The following is a 19249-nucleotide window of genomic DNA, read 5'->3' as shown; positions in this document are numbered from 1 at the left end:
CTTGAGGGGCTGGGAGCTGGGGGCACTGTTATACAGTGGTTCCGCTCCTTCCTCCTGGGCCGTGTTCAGAAAGTGGTGGTGGGGGATGAGTGTTCAGACCCTTGGGCCCTCACTTGTGGGGTGCCTCAGGGTTCTGTCCTCTCCCCCATGCTTTTTAACATCTATATGAAGCCGCTGGGAGAGATCATCAGGAGGTTTGGGCTGGGTGTTCATCAGTATGCGGATGACACCCAGCTCTACCTCTCTTTTAAATCAGAACCAGTGAAGGCGGTGAAGGTCCTGTGTGAGTGTCTGGAGGCGGTTGGAGGATGGATGGCGGCTAACAGATTGAGGTTGAATCCTGACAAGACAGAAGTACTGTTTTTGGGGGACAGGAAGCGGGCAGGTGTGGAGGATTCCCTGGTCCTGAATGGGGTAACTGTGCCCCTGAAGGACCAGGTGCGCAGCCTGGGAGTCATTTTGGACTCACAGCTGTCCATGGAGGCACAGGTCAAATCTGTGTCCAGGGCAGCTGTTTACCAGCTCCATCTGGTACGTAGGCTGAGACCCTATCTGCCTGCGGACTGTCTCGCCAGAGTGGTGCATGCTCTGGTTATCTCCCGCTTGGACTACTGCAATGCGCTCTACGTGGGGCTACCTTTGAAGGTGACGCGGAAACTACAACTAATCCAGAATGCGGCAGCTAGACTGGTGACTGGGAGCGGCCGCCGAGACCATATAACACCGGTCTTGAAAGACCTGCATTGGCTCCCAGTACGTTTCCGAGCACAATTCAAAGTGTTGGTGCTGACCTTTAAAGCCCTAAACGGCCTCGGTCCAGTATACCTGAAGGAGCGTCTCCACCCCCATCAGTCTGCCCGGACGCTGAGGTCCAGCGCCGAGGGCCTTCTGGCGGTTCCCTCACTGCGAGAAGCAAAGCTACAGGGAACCAGGCAGAGGGCCTTCTCGGTAGTGGCGCCCGCCCTGTGGAACACCCTTCCCGCAGATGTCAAAGCGATAAACAACTATCTGACATTCAGGAGACATCTTAAGGCAGCCCTGTTCAGGGAAGTTTTTAACGTGTGACATTTTACTGTATTTTTGGTTTTTATGGAAGCCGCCCAGAGTGGCTGGGGAGGCCCAGCCAGATGGGCGGGGTATAAATAATAAATTATTATTATTATTATTATTATTATTATAATAATAATAAACAATTATTTATACCCTACCCAACTGGCTGAGTTTCCCCAGCCACTCTGGGCGGCTTCCAACAAAGATTAAAAATACATTAAAATGTCACACATTAAAAACTTCCCTGAACAGGGCTGCCTTCAGGTGTCTTCTAACTTCTAGGTAGTTGTTTATCTCTTTGACATCTGGTGGGAGGGCGTTCCACAGGGCAGGCGCCACCACCGAGAAGGCCCTCTGCCTGGTTCCCTATAGCTTTGCTTCTCGCAGTGAGGGAACTGCCAGAAGGCCCTCGGCGCTGGACCTCAGTGTCCGGGCTGAATGATGGGGCTGGAGACGCTCCTTCAGGTATACTGGGCCGAGGCTGTTTAGTTTACCGTAACTACACACTGCATAAAGAAGTACTTTCATTCTAAGCAGTAGTAGAGAAGAAACAGGAAGAGACATGGAGATTTGGAGGAGACCACTTGGCCGCATGGATTGCAAGCTTTCAGGGGACATAAAACAGGGCTGCCCAAACTCCCCATTGTTTTTAAAAATTGCCCCTACATTTTCAAGCATATAGCCACAAGCGTAACAACTCGAAACTTGATTCTGAGATCACTCCAGAGACTTTGCTTATTCTTCACCCTTGTGGATGCTGCAGCTGTACAAGAAGTTTGGATCAAGCCCATACTTTTAATCAACCTAAGACAGCTGAGGGGGATGACAATGATCCAACTTGGTATAACATAGCTTCCTACGATGGGGAAGGGCTGTAGCTCAGTGGCAGAGCAGAAGATCCCGGGCTCATTCGCCGGCACCTCCATCTACGGCTGGGGAAAGACTCCCCCCTGCCAGAAACAACGGAGAGCCAGTCAGTGTAGACAATGCTGAAGCTAGATGAACCAATTTGGTCTGACTCCGGGTTAAGGCAGGCTATTCCCACTCGCTTTCGGAGATGCCAGCTCACCAAACTGGAAGTTGTACTGGGCCAGCTGGGCTTTTCGGATCTTGCGGTTGAGGGTCAAGCTTTGGTCGGCACTGATGTCTGCCATGAATCCTGCCTGGTGGAAGAGCTGGTGGACCTGAAACACAAGGGGGAGTGTGTGTGAGAGAAGTGTCAAATAGTTAACCCAGCTGCAGTCTGCTTGGAAGGAGGCAGTGGGAGAAGAGGAGGTACCGTATTCTTCCATGTATAACACGGCCCCATGCATAAGACGATTGCAGCAAAAAATCCCAAAGTTGTTGAGCTTTTTTGGGCGGGATCACCACCGCCAATTGCTCTACCGCTCTACAGCCTGACCGCAAATACAAATCGCACGCATCACCGTGGCCACCAATTGTCTCCACACTTGCTGCCAAAAGCCCACCTGCCCACTTGACGCAACCACAGCCGATTGCACACATGCCTCACCGCTGGCATAAATCACACACCCGATTGCCGCAGCCAATCGTCAGCAGGCCTTGCCACAGCAACCAATCACACGCCAAATCAGCGCTGCCAATCTCCTGCCCGCTGCTGCCACCAATTACCCAGACCCCCTCTGCTATCCGTGTATAAGGCGACCTACAATTTTTGCCTATTATTTCTAAGGGAAAATTACCATCTTAGACACGGAAAAATACTGTATTTGTTGTCCGCCCCCTCCCAAGCAGGGGGTGGGGCCCTCATAGGAGGCTACTCTGCCCATTCCTCACTTCCTTACTGGTAATCACACACCCCAGTTCTATCCCTCCAGGGCAGCTACACTTTATAAAAATATATATTTGTGTGCACTAAACGTTCTGTGGCAAAGCAATTCCAGGCCTTTCCATCTGCATGCCTTAACCCTTTTCACTGCATGAAACTTATTAACAGTATTCAACATTTGACTAGGGGACATGGGGCGGCAGGGAGTGATTACAAGGAAGCCAAACAATTAAATAGAAGTCCTGCCCATGATAGATTGGGGGTGGGGTGGTGCTTTCTTGACCTCCTCTACAGCTTTTTCCACATTTCAGCAGAAGCTGCTATGGCACACTTTTCACACCATGAGGAATAGAGTATTTTTTTTTAAATGCACTGAAATGTTAATGCACTGAAATTCTTAGAAAGCTGAATTGTGAACCTAATACTTCTCCCCTTCACTGTTTCCTTACATGATTTCACAGCATATAATGCTTTGTGTATAATGAACAGGCAGATCCATGCTATTCTTCTTGTCTCTCACCTCGCACGCATAGTCCTCCACGTCTGGGCCAATGGGGATCACCATAATTTGGAACGGGGACAGCCAGAAGGGCCTGCAACGAGAGCAGAAAGCACAACACCCTCAAGTCAGCCTAATTCTTCCTTCCCCTCCTGCAGCTCCCACTTCCTGGGTGATCTATTGATTTATTAACTTTTATGGCGGGCACTCAGCAGCTTTCGCAGCTCCACAAAAACCCACGGTCCTGATCTCTTGACTGCTATTGCCCCCGCATTGCGGCATTTTCTGTTCACAATAAACCTTGGAGAGTGTATATAGCTGGCTCCGCAGTTTGAAAGCATATCAAAGTGCAAGTAGATAAATAGGTACCGCTCCGGCGGGAAGGTAAATGGCGTTTCCGTGTGCTGCTCTGGTTCGCCAGAAGCGGCTTAGTCCTGCTGGCCACATGACCCGGAAACTGCAAGCCGGCTCCCTCGGCCAGTAAAGCGAGATGAACGCCGCAACCTCAGAGTCGGTCACAACTGGACCTAATGGTCAGGGGACCCTTTACCTAAGAAGAACCGGATGGATCAGGCCAATGACCCACCTAGACCAGCATCCCGTTCTCCAGGTAGCCAACCAGATGCCCCAACAGGAAGCCTGCAAGCAAGATTTGAGCCAAGGGCAAACCCCCCTCCTGTGGTTTCCAGTTTTCAAAATTATTACTGACTCCATCTGTGAAGACACAGCATAGCCATTGTGGCTGGAAGCCATCAACAGCCCTCTTGCGTCCGTGAATTTGTCTACTCCCCTTCTAAAGCCATCTAGGCTGGTGTCCTGCAGGAAGGAGTTCCATAGTTCAACTATGTGGCTCAATAGGAAGGACTTTCCTTTGTGTCCTGAATCGTCCAGCTTCATTGCATGTCCACAGCTTCTAGCGTTACGTGAGATAAAACTTTTCCCTATCCAGTTTCCCCAGGCCATGCATCCTTTTACGAACTTCATCTATACGTATATGAACAAGAGGAAACGTTTCCAAACAATGGCAGCCTCCACTTGCAGTCGCTTTCACCACCTCATCCTGCAATATGGCGAGACCCAGCAAGGAAGATCGGTGGCACAGCCCCTCCGGTCACTCACCACTTCCCGCCGTAGTTCTCCGCCAGGACAGCCAACATCCTCTCGACAGAGCCAAGGACCGCTCGGTGGATCATCACTGGTCTCTCCTCCAAACCACTGTCTTTGCTGTATGGGACATGAGCACACAGAGTCAGCACCTAAACTCTCAGGGCTGTGTATGCTCCAAGTTCCTGAAATCCTTTTGGGTGAAGCGAACCTTGGTTTCTGCAGCCTACGTTGAACGGCGGAAATTAAGAAGGTAAGAAGGGCCCTGCTGGATCAGGCCAGTGGCCTATCTAGTCCGGCCTCCTGTTCTCACTGTGGTCAACCATCAGGTGCCTGTGGGAATCCCCACAAACAGGACCTGGGCACAAGAGATCTCTCCCCCCTGGGATTCGGAAGCACTGCTGCCTGCAGCTGTGGGCTGCGTGCGTTTGCGTAATCTAGGCCAGGGGTGCAAGCTTTGCTCAGGTGGGCCCCGTAGCTTCCCTGTGGATTTGTGGCAGGAGGCAGGAGATGGCACATGTTTAGGAATACAGGAAGCTGCCACACCTTGAATCAGATCATTGGGGTCCATCTACAATGACCGGCAGCAGCCTTCCAGGATTTCAGGCAAGAGATGTTCCCATCCCTTCCTGCAAACGCCGCTTGGAACTGAACCTGCATGCAAAGCATGTGACCCTACCACTAAATAATGCTAATATTCCAGTCCTTGTGGTTCCAAATCAAGGGCTGACTTAGGAAAGCTGCCTTATACCCAAGCCAGATGCTTGGTCAGTATTTGTCCACATTGTCCAGCATCTGGTCTTCAGGGTTTCAGGCAGGGGGTGTTCCCAGACTTAACTGGAGGGGTCAGCAGTAAAACCTGGGACCTTTCGCATGCAGATTCTAGCAGCTATTCCTGACTTCCTGCTGGGAAAGTGAACAAGGATCTCAACCCCTCCCTTCCCCAAACCAAACCAAATCACGTCAGGTCTGGAACAAAATTTTATTTCGGGCTTTTTTTGCTTGTGCCTGCTTGTGTTGTTACTCCTGTTTTGTGGTTTAAAATTAAGACAATTGCTTTTTTAGATGATAGATAGATAGATAGATAGATAGATGGATGGATGATAGATAGAATACCAGTACTTTGAAGGGGCCCAGTCTCCCCACCTAGCTATTCCTTATTTCTAAGAGGGATCTTTGCCAAGATGCACAGAAAAGCTTGCCCAACAACAAGGTTACAGTCAGACCTCTGGCAGGCAAAACACTTCCCCATTCTTCCAAGTCTGACACCTAGAGCTGGCACACAGCTGGTGCCACGGAGATTGCAGATTAGCTCCTGCAGCTGGCAAACCAATCTCCAGAAAGCTACTAAACAAAGGCGCCTTCACATTCCTAGGCAGTTCCTCTTTCCCTGTTCTGTGGTCAGACAGGGGTTGGGTAGGGGAAGGACCAGTTGCGAAAGTTGGGTGTGAGGAAGCGAAGGGAGAGGGAGAGAGTGAGAAAAGGGAACCTTCCACTCAAAGAGACCCGAGAATGAGGCTCCTCTGACGGAATCGCTGTGGAGATTTTGCGTTGGCTCTCTCAGAAGTTACGCACTCATGTCTGAGCTTCTTGCTTGATGTTATAAACACTATGGCAATGTTCTGTGCTCAGTGTAGGGCTTTGGGGAGGGCGGGGGAGAGCAAGGGGTGCAAGCCCAGTGGTGGAGCATCTGCTTTGCATGCTACGGTGCCAGGTTCATTCACACAAAACTCACTCCGTGTTTTGCTTGCACAATCTGGCAGGTCTGGAAAGGAACTCGGGTGCATCCGAGTCACTTCAGCCAAGAACTGAAAATGCAAGAGCCTGTAGCTCTGTGGCAGAAGGTCCTTCGGGTCAATTCCCAATGGCATCTCCAGGGACGGTGGGCAAACACTCCTGTCTAGAGCAGGTGTGGGGAAAACTGTGGCTCACCAGACATTGCTGAACTACAACTCCCATCATCAGCATCCCCAGCCTTGCTTGCTGGGGCTGCTGGGAGTTGAAGTTCAACAACATCTTGAGGGCCAAAGGCTCCCCACCATCACCCCACAGAACCACTGCCGATTAGTGCAGGGCCACAATGGAAACCTGTGCCTCTCCAGGTGTTATTGGGCCTCAGTACCCATTATTTTTTTTGTTTGAGTTTTAACCATTTCAACTACAGTGGTACCTCTGGTTGCAAACAGGATCCATTCCAGAGGCCTGTTCGCAACATGAAAAGAGCGCAACCCGCAATGGCGCATCTGCACACGCGCGGGTTGCGATTCGCCGCTTCTGCGCATGACATCATTTTGCACTTCTGTGCATGTGTGAGCGACGAAACCTGGAAGTAACCCTTTCTGGTACTTCTGGGCCGCCACAGGATGTAACCTGAAAGAACGTCTCATGAAGCGGACGTAACATCAGGAATGACTGTATTTATTTGTGTTTTTACCTTGTATTTTTACTGAGATCTTGTGATGAATTGGTGGGATCTTAATAATGATAAGAATGATAAGAATTCTAACCGGTAGCAATGCTGGCAGATGGGGAGTTGAGTGTCCTTTCACGTTGTTGAAAACCAGCCCTTTTTCCAGAACCATGAGGACCGGGACCTTGCTTTATTTCTAAGGGAATAGCTATAGCTGAGCAGTTGAGCACCTGCTTTGCATGCAGAAGGTCCCAGGCAGGCAAGTCCAGGTAGGGCTCTTCAAGGCCCCCGACAGAAAACTCTGCCTTGTCAGCCTAGACCAAGGATCGGGATAAGTCCCAGCCAGTCAGGGATGGTGGGAATTGTAGTCTGGACAGCTACAGGCGTGTCCAGGGGAACCAAGAGGAAGATCCAAAGTTGCCTCCTACCCAGTCAGACCATTGGCCCATCTACATCAGTAGTGTCTGAACTCACCGACAGCAGTTCTCCAGGATTTCGGGAAAGGAGACATGGTGATGCCACTGAACATAGGACCTTTTGCATGCAAAGCAGATGCTCTCCCGCCGAACCATGGCCTTCCCCTTAGACCATAATGGCCTGACATGGCAGGAGACAGCTTCCTCGGTTTCCAAAACGCTTTCCTTTCATTAAATCCCCCGCATGAAAATTCGAAGGCAACCTGGGAATTTTAGGGGACGGTAGGAGCAGAGCGGCAAGTATGTGAAGCCCCCTGGCGATCTACCTGGAGCAGAGCTCACCTTGCGTATGAGAGATCAAACCGGATGGGCATCTGGAAATCCAGCTGAATGGTGGCACATTGGTGGTGCCGGCCGAGGGCATCCTTAATCTGAATATCAACCTGGGGGGAAATGCACACAGAGAGAATACTGTGAGGAACAGGACCCATTACGTGCCTCAGCTAGCTTTGACCTGCAAGTGCCGTTGGGCGATGTTCAAAGAGGATCAGAAAAATCCACAGAGGATAAGGCTGTCAGTGGCTGCCAACCCTGATGGGCATGTTCTGCCTTGACTGTCAGAGGCAGGCAGCTTTTGAATGTCAGTCGCTGGGACTCAGAAGTGAGAGGAGTGGGCTTTGTTCTCACTGTGAACACAAACACATAAGAAGAGCTTTCTGGATCAGGCCAAAGGGAGCCTATTTGGTCCAGAACCCTGTTCTCACAGTCGCCAACTAGATGCCCCAATGAGAACCCGCAAGCAGGATTCAGACCCAAGAACATTCTTCCCTCCTGGAGTCTCCAGAGACTGGCATTTAGAACCACTGCTGCCTCTATGACTGTGGAAGCAGCGCAGAGCCACCAGGACTAGCAGCTGTAATAAACGAAAATCTGCCCCTATTCCCTTATGGGGAAGACAAAAGCCCTTATAGAGTCCTTTGTAGGTTCTCCATCAGTCAGAGAAAATAACAGAGGCCAGCCAGAGAATACTGAGAAGCAAAGCAGCTCGTAAGCCTGATCTTTATTGAACTGTTGCAACAGGGTGCTCGCCTCACACGCAGGAAAAGAGGAGAACCCCGAACAGAGGTGTGCCCGCCCTTATATAGACATTTTAAATTGCCCGCCCTGGAGTCCAAGACCACCCCCAGACACATCATACCTACATCACAGAAGGGGCGGTCTACAACAGAAATCTGAGTGCTTTGTTTATCTCCTGTCTGGCAGGTTACCTGCTAATGCTTACTTGATTGGATACCCTGGGGAGCCTGGCCAGTCTTTTGTAGCGACAAATACTTAGTTCCTGAGCCAGGTCACGGGCTCACCCTATTCATACACAGATATACCCTTAAGACAGGTTTTGTGAATGAAAAGACAATGGGGACCGGCTTTTCCATTTTCCTTTGACCTTGCAGATTAAACATTTGGTCAGTTTGGGAGCCAAAAGGGCTCCAGGGCTGCCCTCCTGTGCTGCCTCAGACATGTGGCCCATACATTTATGTACGTGTTTGCCTGGCACATCCATGGACATTTATTATATATGTAAGACCTTATTTTTTTTTATTTCACAGCCATCCATGAATTTGTCCTGTCCTATTTTAAAGCCCTCCAAGTTGGTGGCAATCACTGCCTCCTGTGGGAGAGAGTTCCGTAGTTTAAACTCTGCACTGCACGGAGAAGGACTTTATTCAGACTGCTCTGAATTTCGCAACACTCAGCTTCGTTGGATGCCCACAAGCTCTAGAGTTAGGGAGAACCAGCGCCTAGGTGGGTCCCCATTGGCCGGATCCAGCTACCGAGCTCTTCCTACTGTTCAGGATTTCTGGCAGGCGGGGCCACTCACTGACCTTTGGCCCGTAGAAGGCGCCATCCCCAGGACTGAGCTCCCAAGGCTGTCCAAAGTCCCGGAGGCTTTTTTCCAGCAGCTGGAAGGTGAGAGAAAAAGGAGGAGTCAGGAAACTGAGCTTGCTTTCCACTTGGCAAGCGCCCGCCATCTGGGTGGTCAGGTCACGGGAGCTTCTTTGAGTAGAAAAAGGACCTCAGGGCATGTTTGCCTAGCAAACAGGATGGAACAAAGGATATTTTTAAAGGGGGGGGGGAGCGTTTTGAGAACACACACAAAGCTAATCCTTCCCATCACTGCGAGGGATAAAACCCGCACAAATATGGATTGAAACATAACATTGAAAGCTATTTAAGTGCTTCTCAGGTTGATCAATTTGCAGGCAGGAAAAAAAATTTGGCTCTCCTAGGCAATGGCAGGGGGTCTCATTCTTACCTCCTCGGCCCGATCCCAAAGGTGAGGCTCTCCAAGAAATTTCTCGGGGCGGGTGGAGAGGTAGAAGCGCAAAGTGAATCCGAAAATAGAGTAGACAGCTTGAAGGAAGTCTAGGCAGCCTTGAATTTCTCCTTCCAGCTGAATTTGAGGGGTGGGGGAAGAGAGAAGAGAAGAGGTGATAATATCCTGTCCCTTCCTGCTTTGTCCCCTTTAAAAGATGTTCCGGTTTTTGCCCATTTGGTATCTGAACACTTTTATGTTTTTTTTTTTTTTTTTACATTTTCTTTTTAGTGATACTCATCAAAAGGTATACAAAAGTTTATACCCAACACAAATTCTATTTTTATAATATATGAGAATAAAAGAAATGTTTTAAAAATCCAACCAGAAAAGAAACAGGAGCAAAGAGGAGGAAGGTAGAAGAAAGAAAAGGAAAGAGAGAGAGAGAGAAAGAAACAAATGAAGTCTCAGAGCGCTGTTTCAACAGACAGGTGGAGCCTTTGGGTTCAGGCATGCAGGTACAGTGGTACCTCTGGTTAAGTACTTAATTTGTTCCGGAGGTCCGTTCTGAACCTGAAGCACCACTTTAGCTAATGGGACCTCCTGCTGCTGCCACGCCACCAAAGCACAATTTCTGTTCTCATCCTAAAGCAAAGTTCTTAACCCGAGGTACTATTTCTGGGTTAGCAGAGTCTGTAACCTGAAGTGTATGTAACCCGAAGCGTATGTAACCCGAGGTACCACTGTACCTTGCCATTGCCCCATCCCTCACCTGATCCATGGCACAGAAGATGTGAGCGTCGTCCTGCTGGAACCGGCGCACCCGCGTCAGCCCAGTCAGGGCTCCCGAAAGCTCGTTTCTGTGCAGAACCCCAAAATCAGCAAGGCGGAGAGGCAGCTCTCTCCAGGATCGGGGGCGATGGCCAAACATGAGGCTACGTGGAGGAAAGGGAGAGGAACTTGCTTCTACCTCTCAAGGCACATCAATGGAGCTTTAGGTGCAAGCCAAATATACCCCCCCCCGGTCTCCATCCCTACGCCCCCCCCCCAATAATTCATAACTCACCAATGGCCAGGGCAGTTCATTGGCTTGAGGGCAAAGGTCTCCTCTTCGACCCTGAAGGAGAACATGTTCTCGGCATAGTGCTGCCAGTGGCCAGACGCTTCCCACAGCTTCGCGTTGTAAATGTTGGGGGTGATCACCTCAGAGAAGCCGCGCTTGAGATACTCACTCTAGGACACCCACAAACAAAAGGGAGGGAGGGGGGGATACCAGGAGTTGGGGGCAGAGAATTAAGTAAGAGATTGAGCATGAGTCCCAGACTAGCTAAAAGATATTTAAAATTAGTTTTCTTCGCACACCAGCTCATTAAAAATAATAAACGTTTGTTTTTTTAGTTCCTGACTTTATAAAGGTAAAGGGACCCCTGACCATTAGGTCCAGTTGTGGCTAATTCTGGGGTTGCGGCGCTCATCTCGCTTTTACTGGCGAAGGGAGCTGGTGTACAGCTTCTGGGTCATGTGGCCAGCATGACTAAGCCACTTCTGGCAAACCGGAGCAGCGCACGGAAACACCGTTTACCTTCCCACCACAGTGGTACCTATTTATCCACTTGCACTTTGATGTGCTTTCGAACTGCTAGGAGCAGGGACTGAGCAACGGGAGCTCACCCCACCAACCTTCTGATTGGCAAGTCCTAGGGCTCTGTGGTTTAACCCACAGCGCCACCCGCGTCCCTCCTGACTTTATAACTTGCTCCAATAGGCTGACTATGTGGTTCGTCTTTTAACAAAGTCTGCATAGGAAATTAGGTCGTTTGCTTGCATCTCTTTGCTCACATATAATGGGATGATGTAGCAAGAGTGGCAGAAACTGTCTTTTTCAAACTGACCATCCTATTCTCCTGTCCAGGACACAGATTTTCTCCAATTCTTACCATACAAAATCCTGACTGCGCTGTACAGGGAAACATCTTTGCATTGTATATATCAATAATGAACACTGGGTTTAAAGTCAACTTGAATTGTCATTCTACGGACTGTTTCTGATACTTAGCCAGGGAAGGATGAACTTAGATCATCCGCCTCAAACAGTGTGTGGCATCAGAGACCAGCTCTGACCTTTGCACATAAGTCACGCACAGGCAAACACTCCGATTTGGAACATTTGAGAAGCGATGGATTAGGAAGCAGAGCACACCTTAATGAAGTCCATGAGAGTTGTGTAAATGTGCGCTCCTTTGGGGAGGAAGAAGCAGCTTCCTGGGCTCAGTTCATGGAAGAAGAAAAGCTCTTGATCCTGCAGAGGAACAAAGTCAGTCTGTGCGGCGTAATTAGAACCGGGGAATAGGATCCGAGAGACCAGGGTTGAAATCTTCACAAGGAGACCTTGGGCCCAGTCACTGTCTCTATGGCAGGCAAAGGCAAACTTGGCCCTCCAGATGTTTTCTGGGACTACAACTCCCATCATCCCTAGCTAACAGGACATGTGGTCAGGGATGATGGGAATTGTAGTCCCCAAACATCTGGAGGGCCGAGTTTGCCTATGGCTTGCAGGAGTGCTGAGAGGATAAAAAATGGGGGAGAACCACGTACAACCACCTTGAGCTACTCAGCAGGAAGGCGGGATGTCAGTGCATCAATGTATATATTTTACAGGTGCTTGTTCGTAAAAGAATGTGACCCCCTGGACTTGGGGGATGGGGAGAGAGGGAGGGAAGCATTTCCTCCCAGAGATTATACCAGACCCAACGGGTCTTAATTCCACCTTGCCTATCCGCCGATGATCCCGCTGGGCAGCCTCCTCTTGAGCACGTTCCCATTCCGCGAGCTGCTTGGGGCTGGGGAAGGAGATGCCGTAGACCCGCTGCAGCGACTCCTTCGAAGGGTCTCCGTGCCAGTAGGAGGCGGCGTTCTGCCAAGCCAAGAGGAATGACAAAAAAATAAATAAAAATAAGCATGCAATATCGCCTGGTCCAGAAAAGAAGCCCCTGGGGTTTCTGAACGTATGAAGTTCAGGACAGGGGAAAAGAAAGCAGTGAAACTATGGAACTGGCTTCCGGGGGAGGCGTGATGGCGGCCAACTTAAGATGGCTTCCAAAGAGGATTTGAGGCAAATTCATGGATGGCTGTGCTCTGCCTCCACTGCTAGAGGCTTCTGAATACCAGTTGGTGGGAACTGTGAGTGGGGAAAGTGGTTCTTGGGTTCAAACCGTGCTTGCTGGTTTCCCTTGAGGGCATCTGTCTTGCCCCTGTGGGAACAGGATGCTAGACTAAGGTGGGCCCTTGGCTTGATTCAGCAGCCTCTGCTTAAGCTGTTACATTAGCGCAACTTTGGCATTTCTACCACCTGGGATATTATTATTATTATTACAGTCATACCTCATGTTACGTTTGCTTCATGTTACATGATTTCAGGTTACGTCCTGTGGCGACCCGGAAGTACCGGAAAGGGTTACTTCCAGGTTTTGCCGCTCGCGCATGCGCAGACACGCAAATGTTGTCATGCGCAGAAGCGGCAAATCACAACCTGCACATGCGCAGACGCACTACTGCAGGTTGCGCTCTTTTCATGTTGCGAACGGGCCTCCGGAACAGATCCTGTTCGCAACCAGAGGTACCACTGTATTATTATTATTATTATTATTATTATTATTATTATTATTATTATTATTGCTATTTAGACTTCATGGTCACTTGCTACCTAACAAGCCTCCAAGTGACTTAAAAACATAAATACAAAGGGGGGGGGGAATTATATGAAACATTAAAATGTTTTTTTAAAATAAATATTTATTAGGACTTTACAAATTATAACAGACATAACAATACACACAAACACAAACAAAAATAAAATAAAAAAGAACATGTATAATTTCAAACCTTATTTTCTTAAAACTTATTTCACTGACCTCCTCATACCTCCCCTTTCTGCATTCCCATTTCAAAAATTTAGTTCAGCAAATCCTCACCCTTAATTTTATCTAATTATCATCCTTTCTTTCCTTTTATATGAAACATTAAAATGTTCACATAACAGCTATGCTTCATTAATATGCTTATCTTTATTTTATTGATTCGCAGCATTCGCACCAGGCTCTTCAGCCAAAAAACCCCAAAAGGCTCTCCACTCTACTCCCGGATGCAAGGACCTGGGACGTTAGCACCCACCTTCAGGAGCTTCAGTGCACGGATCTCCCCCGTATGCCGGACGTGCGGCCCCCGGCAGAGGTCAATGAAGGGTCCACACCTGCAGACAGGAAAGAGGGGAGACGGTGAGTATCGGGCCTTGATTATTCCTGATGCTTTGACTCCTTAGGTGGCGTACTTATGCTCCAATTGGAGAACAGCCTTTAACAAACCTGTCATGGATTTTGAAGACGCTCTAACTCAGGACGAAAGGGAGAAATGTGCTAAGAGGAAGGCACTCTTGGCAAACCCTCACCGTGATCAACTCTTGCCTGGAAAACAATGTCCCCACTGTGGAAGGATGTGTGGATCCAGAATTGGCCTCCACAGTCACCCACGGACACACCGCTAAGACCGTGTTCATGGAAGGCAATCATACTTGGCTACGAGGGATCACCAAAGAAGACGACTTATGAAATTGCTTATATTTTGTGCAAGAATAATAATAATTTATTATTACAGTCAAAGACGAGTTCATATATATTTTGTGTATTTTAACCTGCTTTAAGATGCCTTGAGGCTTTTGTTTTTTAAAATATAAATATCTCTTTAAGAAATATAACTAAACAAAACTAAATTAGAATAACAGGAGCATTGACGCTGTGGTGATCGCAACAGGTCTGTTAAAGGGCTAGGTGGCAATCTTGCTTACACCGATGCCCCTAAAGGGTTTTGTTACAATAGGAGGAGCCCATTGGGGAATTTAGTTGATCACTGTGAGGACAGGATGCTGAGCCTAGGTTCTTACGACATATAAGAAATAAGATATGGGATGGAAATAAACTGATCTGCTCATCTCCACCACCAGGAATAAGCTCAGATTTGCACTAAAGATCAGGAGGCGCTCCTGTTTTCTCAAAAGGCGGGTAAGGTAAAGGTAAAGGACCCCTGGACAGTTAAATCCAGTCAAAGGAGACTATGGGGTTGTGGCGCTCATCTCCCTTTCAGGCTGAGGAAGCCTGCGTTTGTCCGCAGACAGCTTTCCGGGTCGTGTGGCCAGGAGGACTAAACTGCTTTTGGCGCAACGGAACACTGTGATGGAAACCAGAGTGCACGGAAATGCCATTTACCTTCCCACCGGAGCAGTACCTATTTATCTACTTGCACCGGTGTGCTTTCGAACTGCTAGGTTGTCAGGAGCTGGGACAGAGCAGCGGGAGCTCCCTCGTCGCAGGGATTCGAACCGCCCACCTTCTCGTTGGCAAGCCCAAGAGGTTCAGTGGTTTAGACCACAGGGCCACCCGCGTCTCAAAAGGAGGCAACAACCGCAGGTCAGCCGTGGATGTCCAGAGTTGAGGGTTTCTCTCACCTGTACACGGTAGCAGTCGGAGATTTCACCTTTTCGTCGATAATCTGAAGTTTGAACTTGTTGTGCTGGAAGGGCAAAGAAAGAGCCAACAATCATCAAGGAAGTTTTGCGATAGTTCGCTGTGAGAAACAGGGTGCTGGACTAGGTGGGCCACTGGCCTGATCCTGCCAGCTCCTCTGGTGTTCTATCCATCCCGCAACCGCATCACCCAAAATCCCACTTCCCTGAACACTTTCCAAAAGAAGAAAATTAGTCTGAATGCTCAACCCAAAGTTGCTGGCATGTAGCTCAGTGGCAGAGCACCTGGCCTGCATGCAGAAGTCTCCCAGTTCAATCTCCAGGTAAGGCTGGGAATATCCCCTGCCTGAAACTCCTGGAAGAACCTCTGTTGGATCATCAGTCTGACTCATTAAATGGCAGCTTCCTCTAGTCCTATTTAAACTGGCCTATTAATCAGAACCATGAGAACTGATATCTTTGTCTTTTTTTTAAAAAAAATAATTTTTATTAACCGGCCAATCAAATCAAATTAAACCACATCACATAAATTCCGAATTACAAAGCCGATTTTTAAATTTTGTTGGGGGGACCCATATTTCAAGATCCGAAGGGGGATTCTGATCATCTTCTTGCTACTGCATTAATGTCCAAATCAGTCCAAACAGAGTTCATAATTCTATCCAGTCTTATCTTGCTGTTTCCACATCACATCTTGTTCATATATTTTCTCTTTTTTCTTTATGATCTCTTCTGATAGTTTCCTTAAGCCGATAAACACCAATATTAATCCTGTGTGAATTTTTCCGTTCTTCCAATCCTCAAATCGAGATGGTTTCCATATATCATCACCTTCATAGATAACATCGCTCTTTCCATCATTAATCTCGCAAAACTGTCGCTCTTAAGTCCCTCTGAGGAGTTTCACCCACAATATAAAAGCAGCTCTATTTCTCCTCCCAGACTCAAGACCTCCGACAGAACTTCCCAATATGGCGACGGCATTTTTAACTGCGTCATTCCAGAGCTCTTAATACATTCCACGCTCTTCTTAAAACAATCTTTGGTTCGAAACTTTAACTCCACACAGCCTTAAATCCACAGCTTAAGTCCTTAAAACGAGATTTCTGACTCGTGAGGGGAGGGGATTCTTGTTTAATCACATAAGGAAAGAAAGGAAAGTTTTTCCCCCTCCCCCATCAGTCATTTGCCATACCGTATCTTGGCGTATCTTCTCATAATTTATTCTTGTCTTGTTTTATCAGAGATCTCTTCTGTTAGCAGTCTTTACTCCCCCTCCTTCCTTGAAATATGTGCATTCCTTCATCCAAATTGTTTCTTTTGAAGTTCTTGCAGCTAGTGGCGCAGATCAGGGACGTCGTCGGAAGTGCCGGAATCCCACAGGAGGGCTTTGTGCCTAGTGCCCCCATCCCCACAAATTCGGGGGTGGTATAGAGCACAGCAGGCAAGGGCAGTCCCCCCCACCATCTGGGGGGGGGTAGGGAGGCTAATTACTCCCATCATAGCCTTCAAATTACCTCGTGTGGGTCGGAGAGATGTTATTGTCAGCCATCTTCTGATGCGCCCCCTAGTGGCCCCCGAGAACTGATGTTTTTGTCTATGGAGTTTTCTTGGCAGGGATACTGCAGTGGCTTGCCGGTTCCTGCTCCAGGTGGATCACGTTTGGTCAAAACTCTCCACTGTGACCTGTCCATCTTGGGTGCCCTGCTTGGCATAGTTCATAGCTTATCTGAGTTATTCAAGCCCCTTCGCCACGGCAAGGCAGTGATCCATGAAGGGGAGGCTTCAATACTTTGGCCACCTCATGAGAAGAGAAGACTCCCTGGAAAAGACCCTGATGCTGGGAAAGGGGACGACAGAGGATGAGATGGTGGGACAGTGTTCTCGAAGCTACCAGCATGAGTTTGACCAAACTGCAGGAGGCAGTGGAAGACAGGAGTGCCTGGCATGCTCTGGTCCATGGGGTCACGAAGAGTCGCATACGACTAAACAACAACGAGAACTGAAATCTTACTAGCTGTTTGAAACAACCCACACTACTAAAAAGCCATTATTAGTTCCAAAACAGTGAGAGAGAAAACAATATTCAAAACACAGCTCATCATTTCAATAAGAAGTGGGTCGAAAGAACAAGCCTGCTTAAAAGCAAAACATGGGAGGGAGCAACACCTCTCCTTTGGGAGGAAGCCTCAGAAATGTGAGGCCATCACTGAAAAGGCCCTGTTCCTTGCATTCAACAGCCTAGTTGGACCTTAACTGCAGATACTTAGACCTGGGCTGGTTCATTGAAAATACATAGGTGAAGGCTGTCCTTCAGGGCTCTCTCTCTACTGTTGCATGAATGGTATCCTGCCATTAGACCTGGAGGATGTGGGTTGTATTCTCTCTCTGCTAGTGCAAGGGCAATTCAGCACAACAAGCTGTGCCAGTGCAAACTCGTTGCGCAACAGATTACACAATCTATGGGTCAACACAAGTGACCAGCAACCTACTTACATGTTCTCTTGTGCAAAACACGTCACGTATACGGCTAAGTGACTTTAACTTAGCACTGCATTGGATACGACCCCTCTAATCCTGGCAAGCACGGAAAACTTTGCAAATGCAACACTCTGGATAAACCAGTTAAATGGAGCTGTGTATTTCGAAGGCTATGCCTGACTGTGAGTTTGCACCTATGTTCCCATATCAAGAGCGATATGCAAGAGGAACCCTGCACTCTTTCTAAAAATCGGCCACCAAGCCCAGCCGTTCCCCATGCCTTCTGGTGCCTTCCAGATCTTTTGGACTACAGCTCTCCCCAATGACATACTAGCACAGCAGTGTTGGCTAAGGATGATGGGAGCTGAAGTCCAAAATATCTGTAGGGTATGAGCCCAGGGAAGGCTGAACTGGGCCATCGTTCTGTTTCCCCACAAAAGCCCAAACAAATTATCCTGGGAGGCCCCAAAAGAGAGGGTGGAAGGCAGATGTTTATGTCTCCAACAACTGGGATAGACAGCCTTTGAACATGGAGGTTCAGTTGACTAATAGCCACTGACAGGCAGCTCTTCAGAAACTGGTTTAATGCCCTCTTAAAAGCCTCTGGTTCATTGGCGCGTCCTGTGGCAGCAGATGCCACAAACGGCAGTCAACTTCCAGGAATTGTAGACAACTTTGCACCCGTTTCAGAAACCAGGCCATCAAAACAAAAACAGGAGGAAAAGCTTGAAGAACCTGTTGCCAGCCATTTTAGTAATTTTCACAGCCACAACGTTTTCAGGAGTGGAAATTCCAGTAGGGTAGGAAAGCAAAGGGAAGAATGCCCCACAGCACCTTGAAACTAAGGTGTGGAACATCTGTGGCAGCCCAGATGTTGCTGCAAGATTCCACCATAGTCAGTGGTCAAGGATGTCAAGAAGAGTTCCCATCCATGAACACCAGGGAGCACCAGATCTCAAACTGGAAATGGACTAGCAATACAATAACTTCTGGAGAACCATGGCCTCAGCTCAGGGGACAAATATGTCACATTTTACCTAAGCATTAAACTATTTTTCTTGTCCTTCTTGTGCTCCTAACACAATACTTGTCCAGAAGTACTCTTGCCATCCTCACTCATCTTGGTTTCAGGTGCAAAATCCAGTTATGTCACTGGCAAAGCAGAGGCCCCGGCACTTAACTAATCTAAGCTTCTTTTTAGTCCGTCTTTCTACGAAATGACGGAGGGCGCTTCTGACATTCTTTGGAGTTTGCACCTTAAAGAGCTCCATTAGTTCCTCTCGAGATACTTCCAGCCGTTCAAAGGGATGGTTCTTGGCAATTATCCCCTTGCAGATTTCCTCCAGGACTGGCAGGTCTTTACTGGACACAGTCCTGTGAAGAAGAAAGAAATGAGAAGCTCTTTACAGGAAATATGGAGACATCAACAGATAATGTCAAGCAATTATAGGCAGCCCAGGCAGACCCAAAATTACAAAGAGGGTGATAAAAGCCCTGATCTTCAAAGTTTTGATACCTAACCAACAGACAGAAAGATAAACCCTTGATTTGGACCAGCCAGTTCTGTGGACCAGACAGCCTTTGTCCCTGGATATGTTGTGAACTGCTCCTAATCAAGTTTATTTACTTGTTTGATCTTAGAAACTTTGGAGATTAAGGTTTTGTTATCCT

General features: G+C 48.3%; 1 protein-coding gene across 3 annotated transcripts in view; it reads right to left on the bottom strand.

Moving 5' to 3' along the window:
* TARS2 (threonyl-tRNA synthetase 2, mitochondrial) overlaps positions 1-19249 on the bottom strand; it is a 39378-nt gene that overhangs the window by 4109 nt on the left and 16020 nt on the right. For 2 of the 3 annotated variants that reach the window (XM_081173551.1, XM_081173550.1), the window contains exons 5-17: positions 18835-18952; positions 15080-15144; positions 13753-13831; positions 12350-12496; positions 11783-11881; positions 10649-10815; positions 10355-10517; positions 9583-9720; positions 9152-9229; positions 7611-7711; positions 4458-4562; positions 3360-3432; positions 2120-2234 (exon numbers count right to left, since the gene is read on the bottom strand). In XM_081173551.1, coding sequence (XP_081029677.1) covers positions 2120-2234; positions 3360-3432; positions 4458-4562; positions 7611-7711; positions 9152-9229; positions 9583-9720; positions 10355-10517; positions 10649-10815; positions 11783-11881; positions 12350-12496; positions 13753-13831; positions 15080-15144; positions 18835-18952 — 1448 coding nt within the window. Of the gene's footprint in view, positions 1-2119; positions 2235-3359; positions 3433-4457; positions 4563-5193; positions 5346-7610; positions 7712-9151; positions 9230-9582; positions 9721-10354; positions 10518-10648; positions 10816-11782; positions 11882-12349; positions 12497-13752; positions 13832-15079; positions 15145-18834; positions 18953-19249 lie in introns of those variants that run through there. The other variant, XR_014002695.1, reaches the window with a different exon arrangement.

This window comes from Podarcis bocagei (genome assembly GCF_964188305.1).
Source record: "Podarcis bocagei genome assembly, chromosome: 16".
In the NCBI taxonomy this organism is placed as follows: Eukaryota; Metazoa; Chordata; class Lepidosauria; order Squamata; family Lacertidae; genus Podarcis; species Podarcis bocagei.
This window is presented reverse-complemented; position numbering and strand designations above follow the sequence as displayed.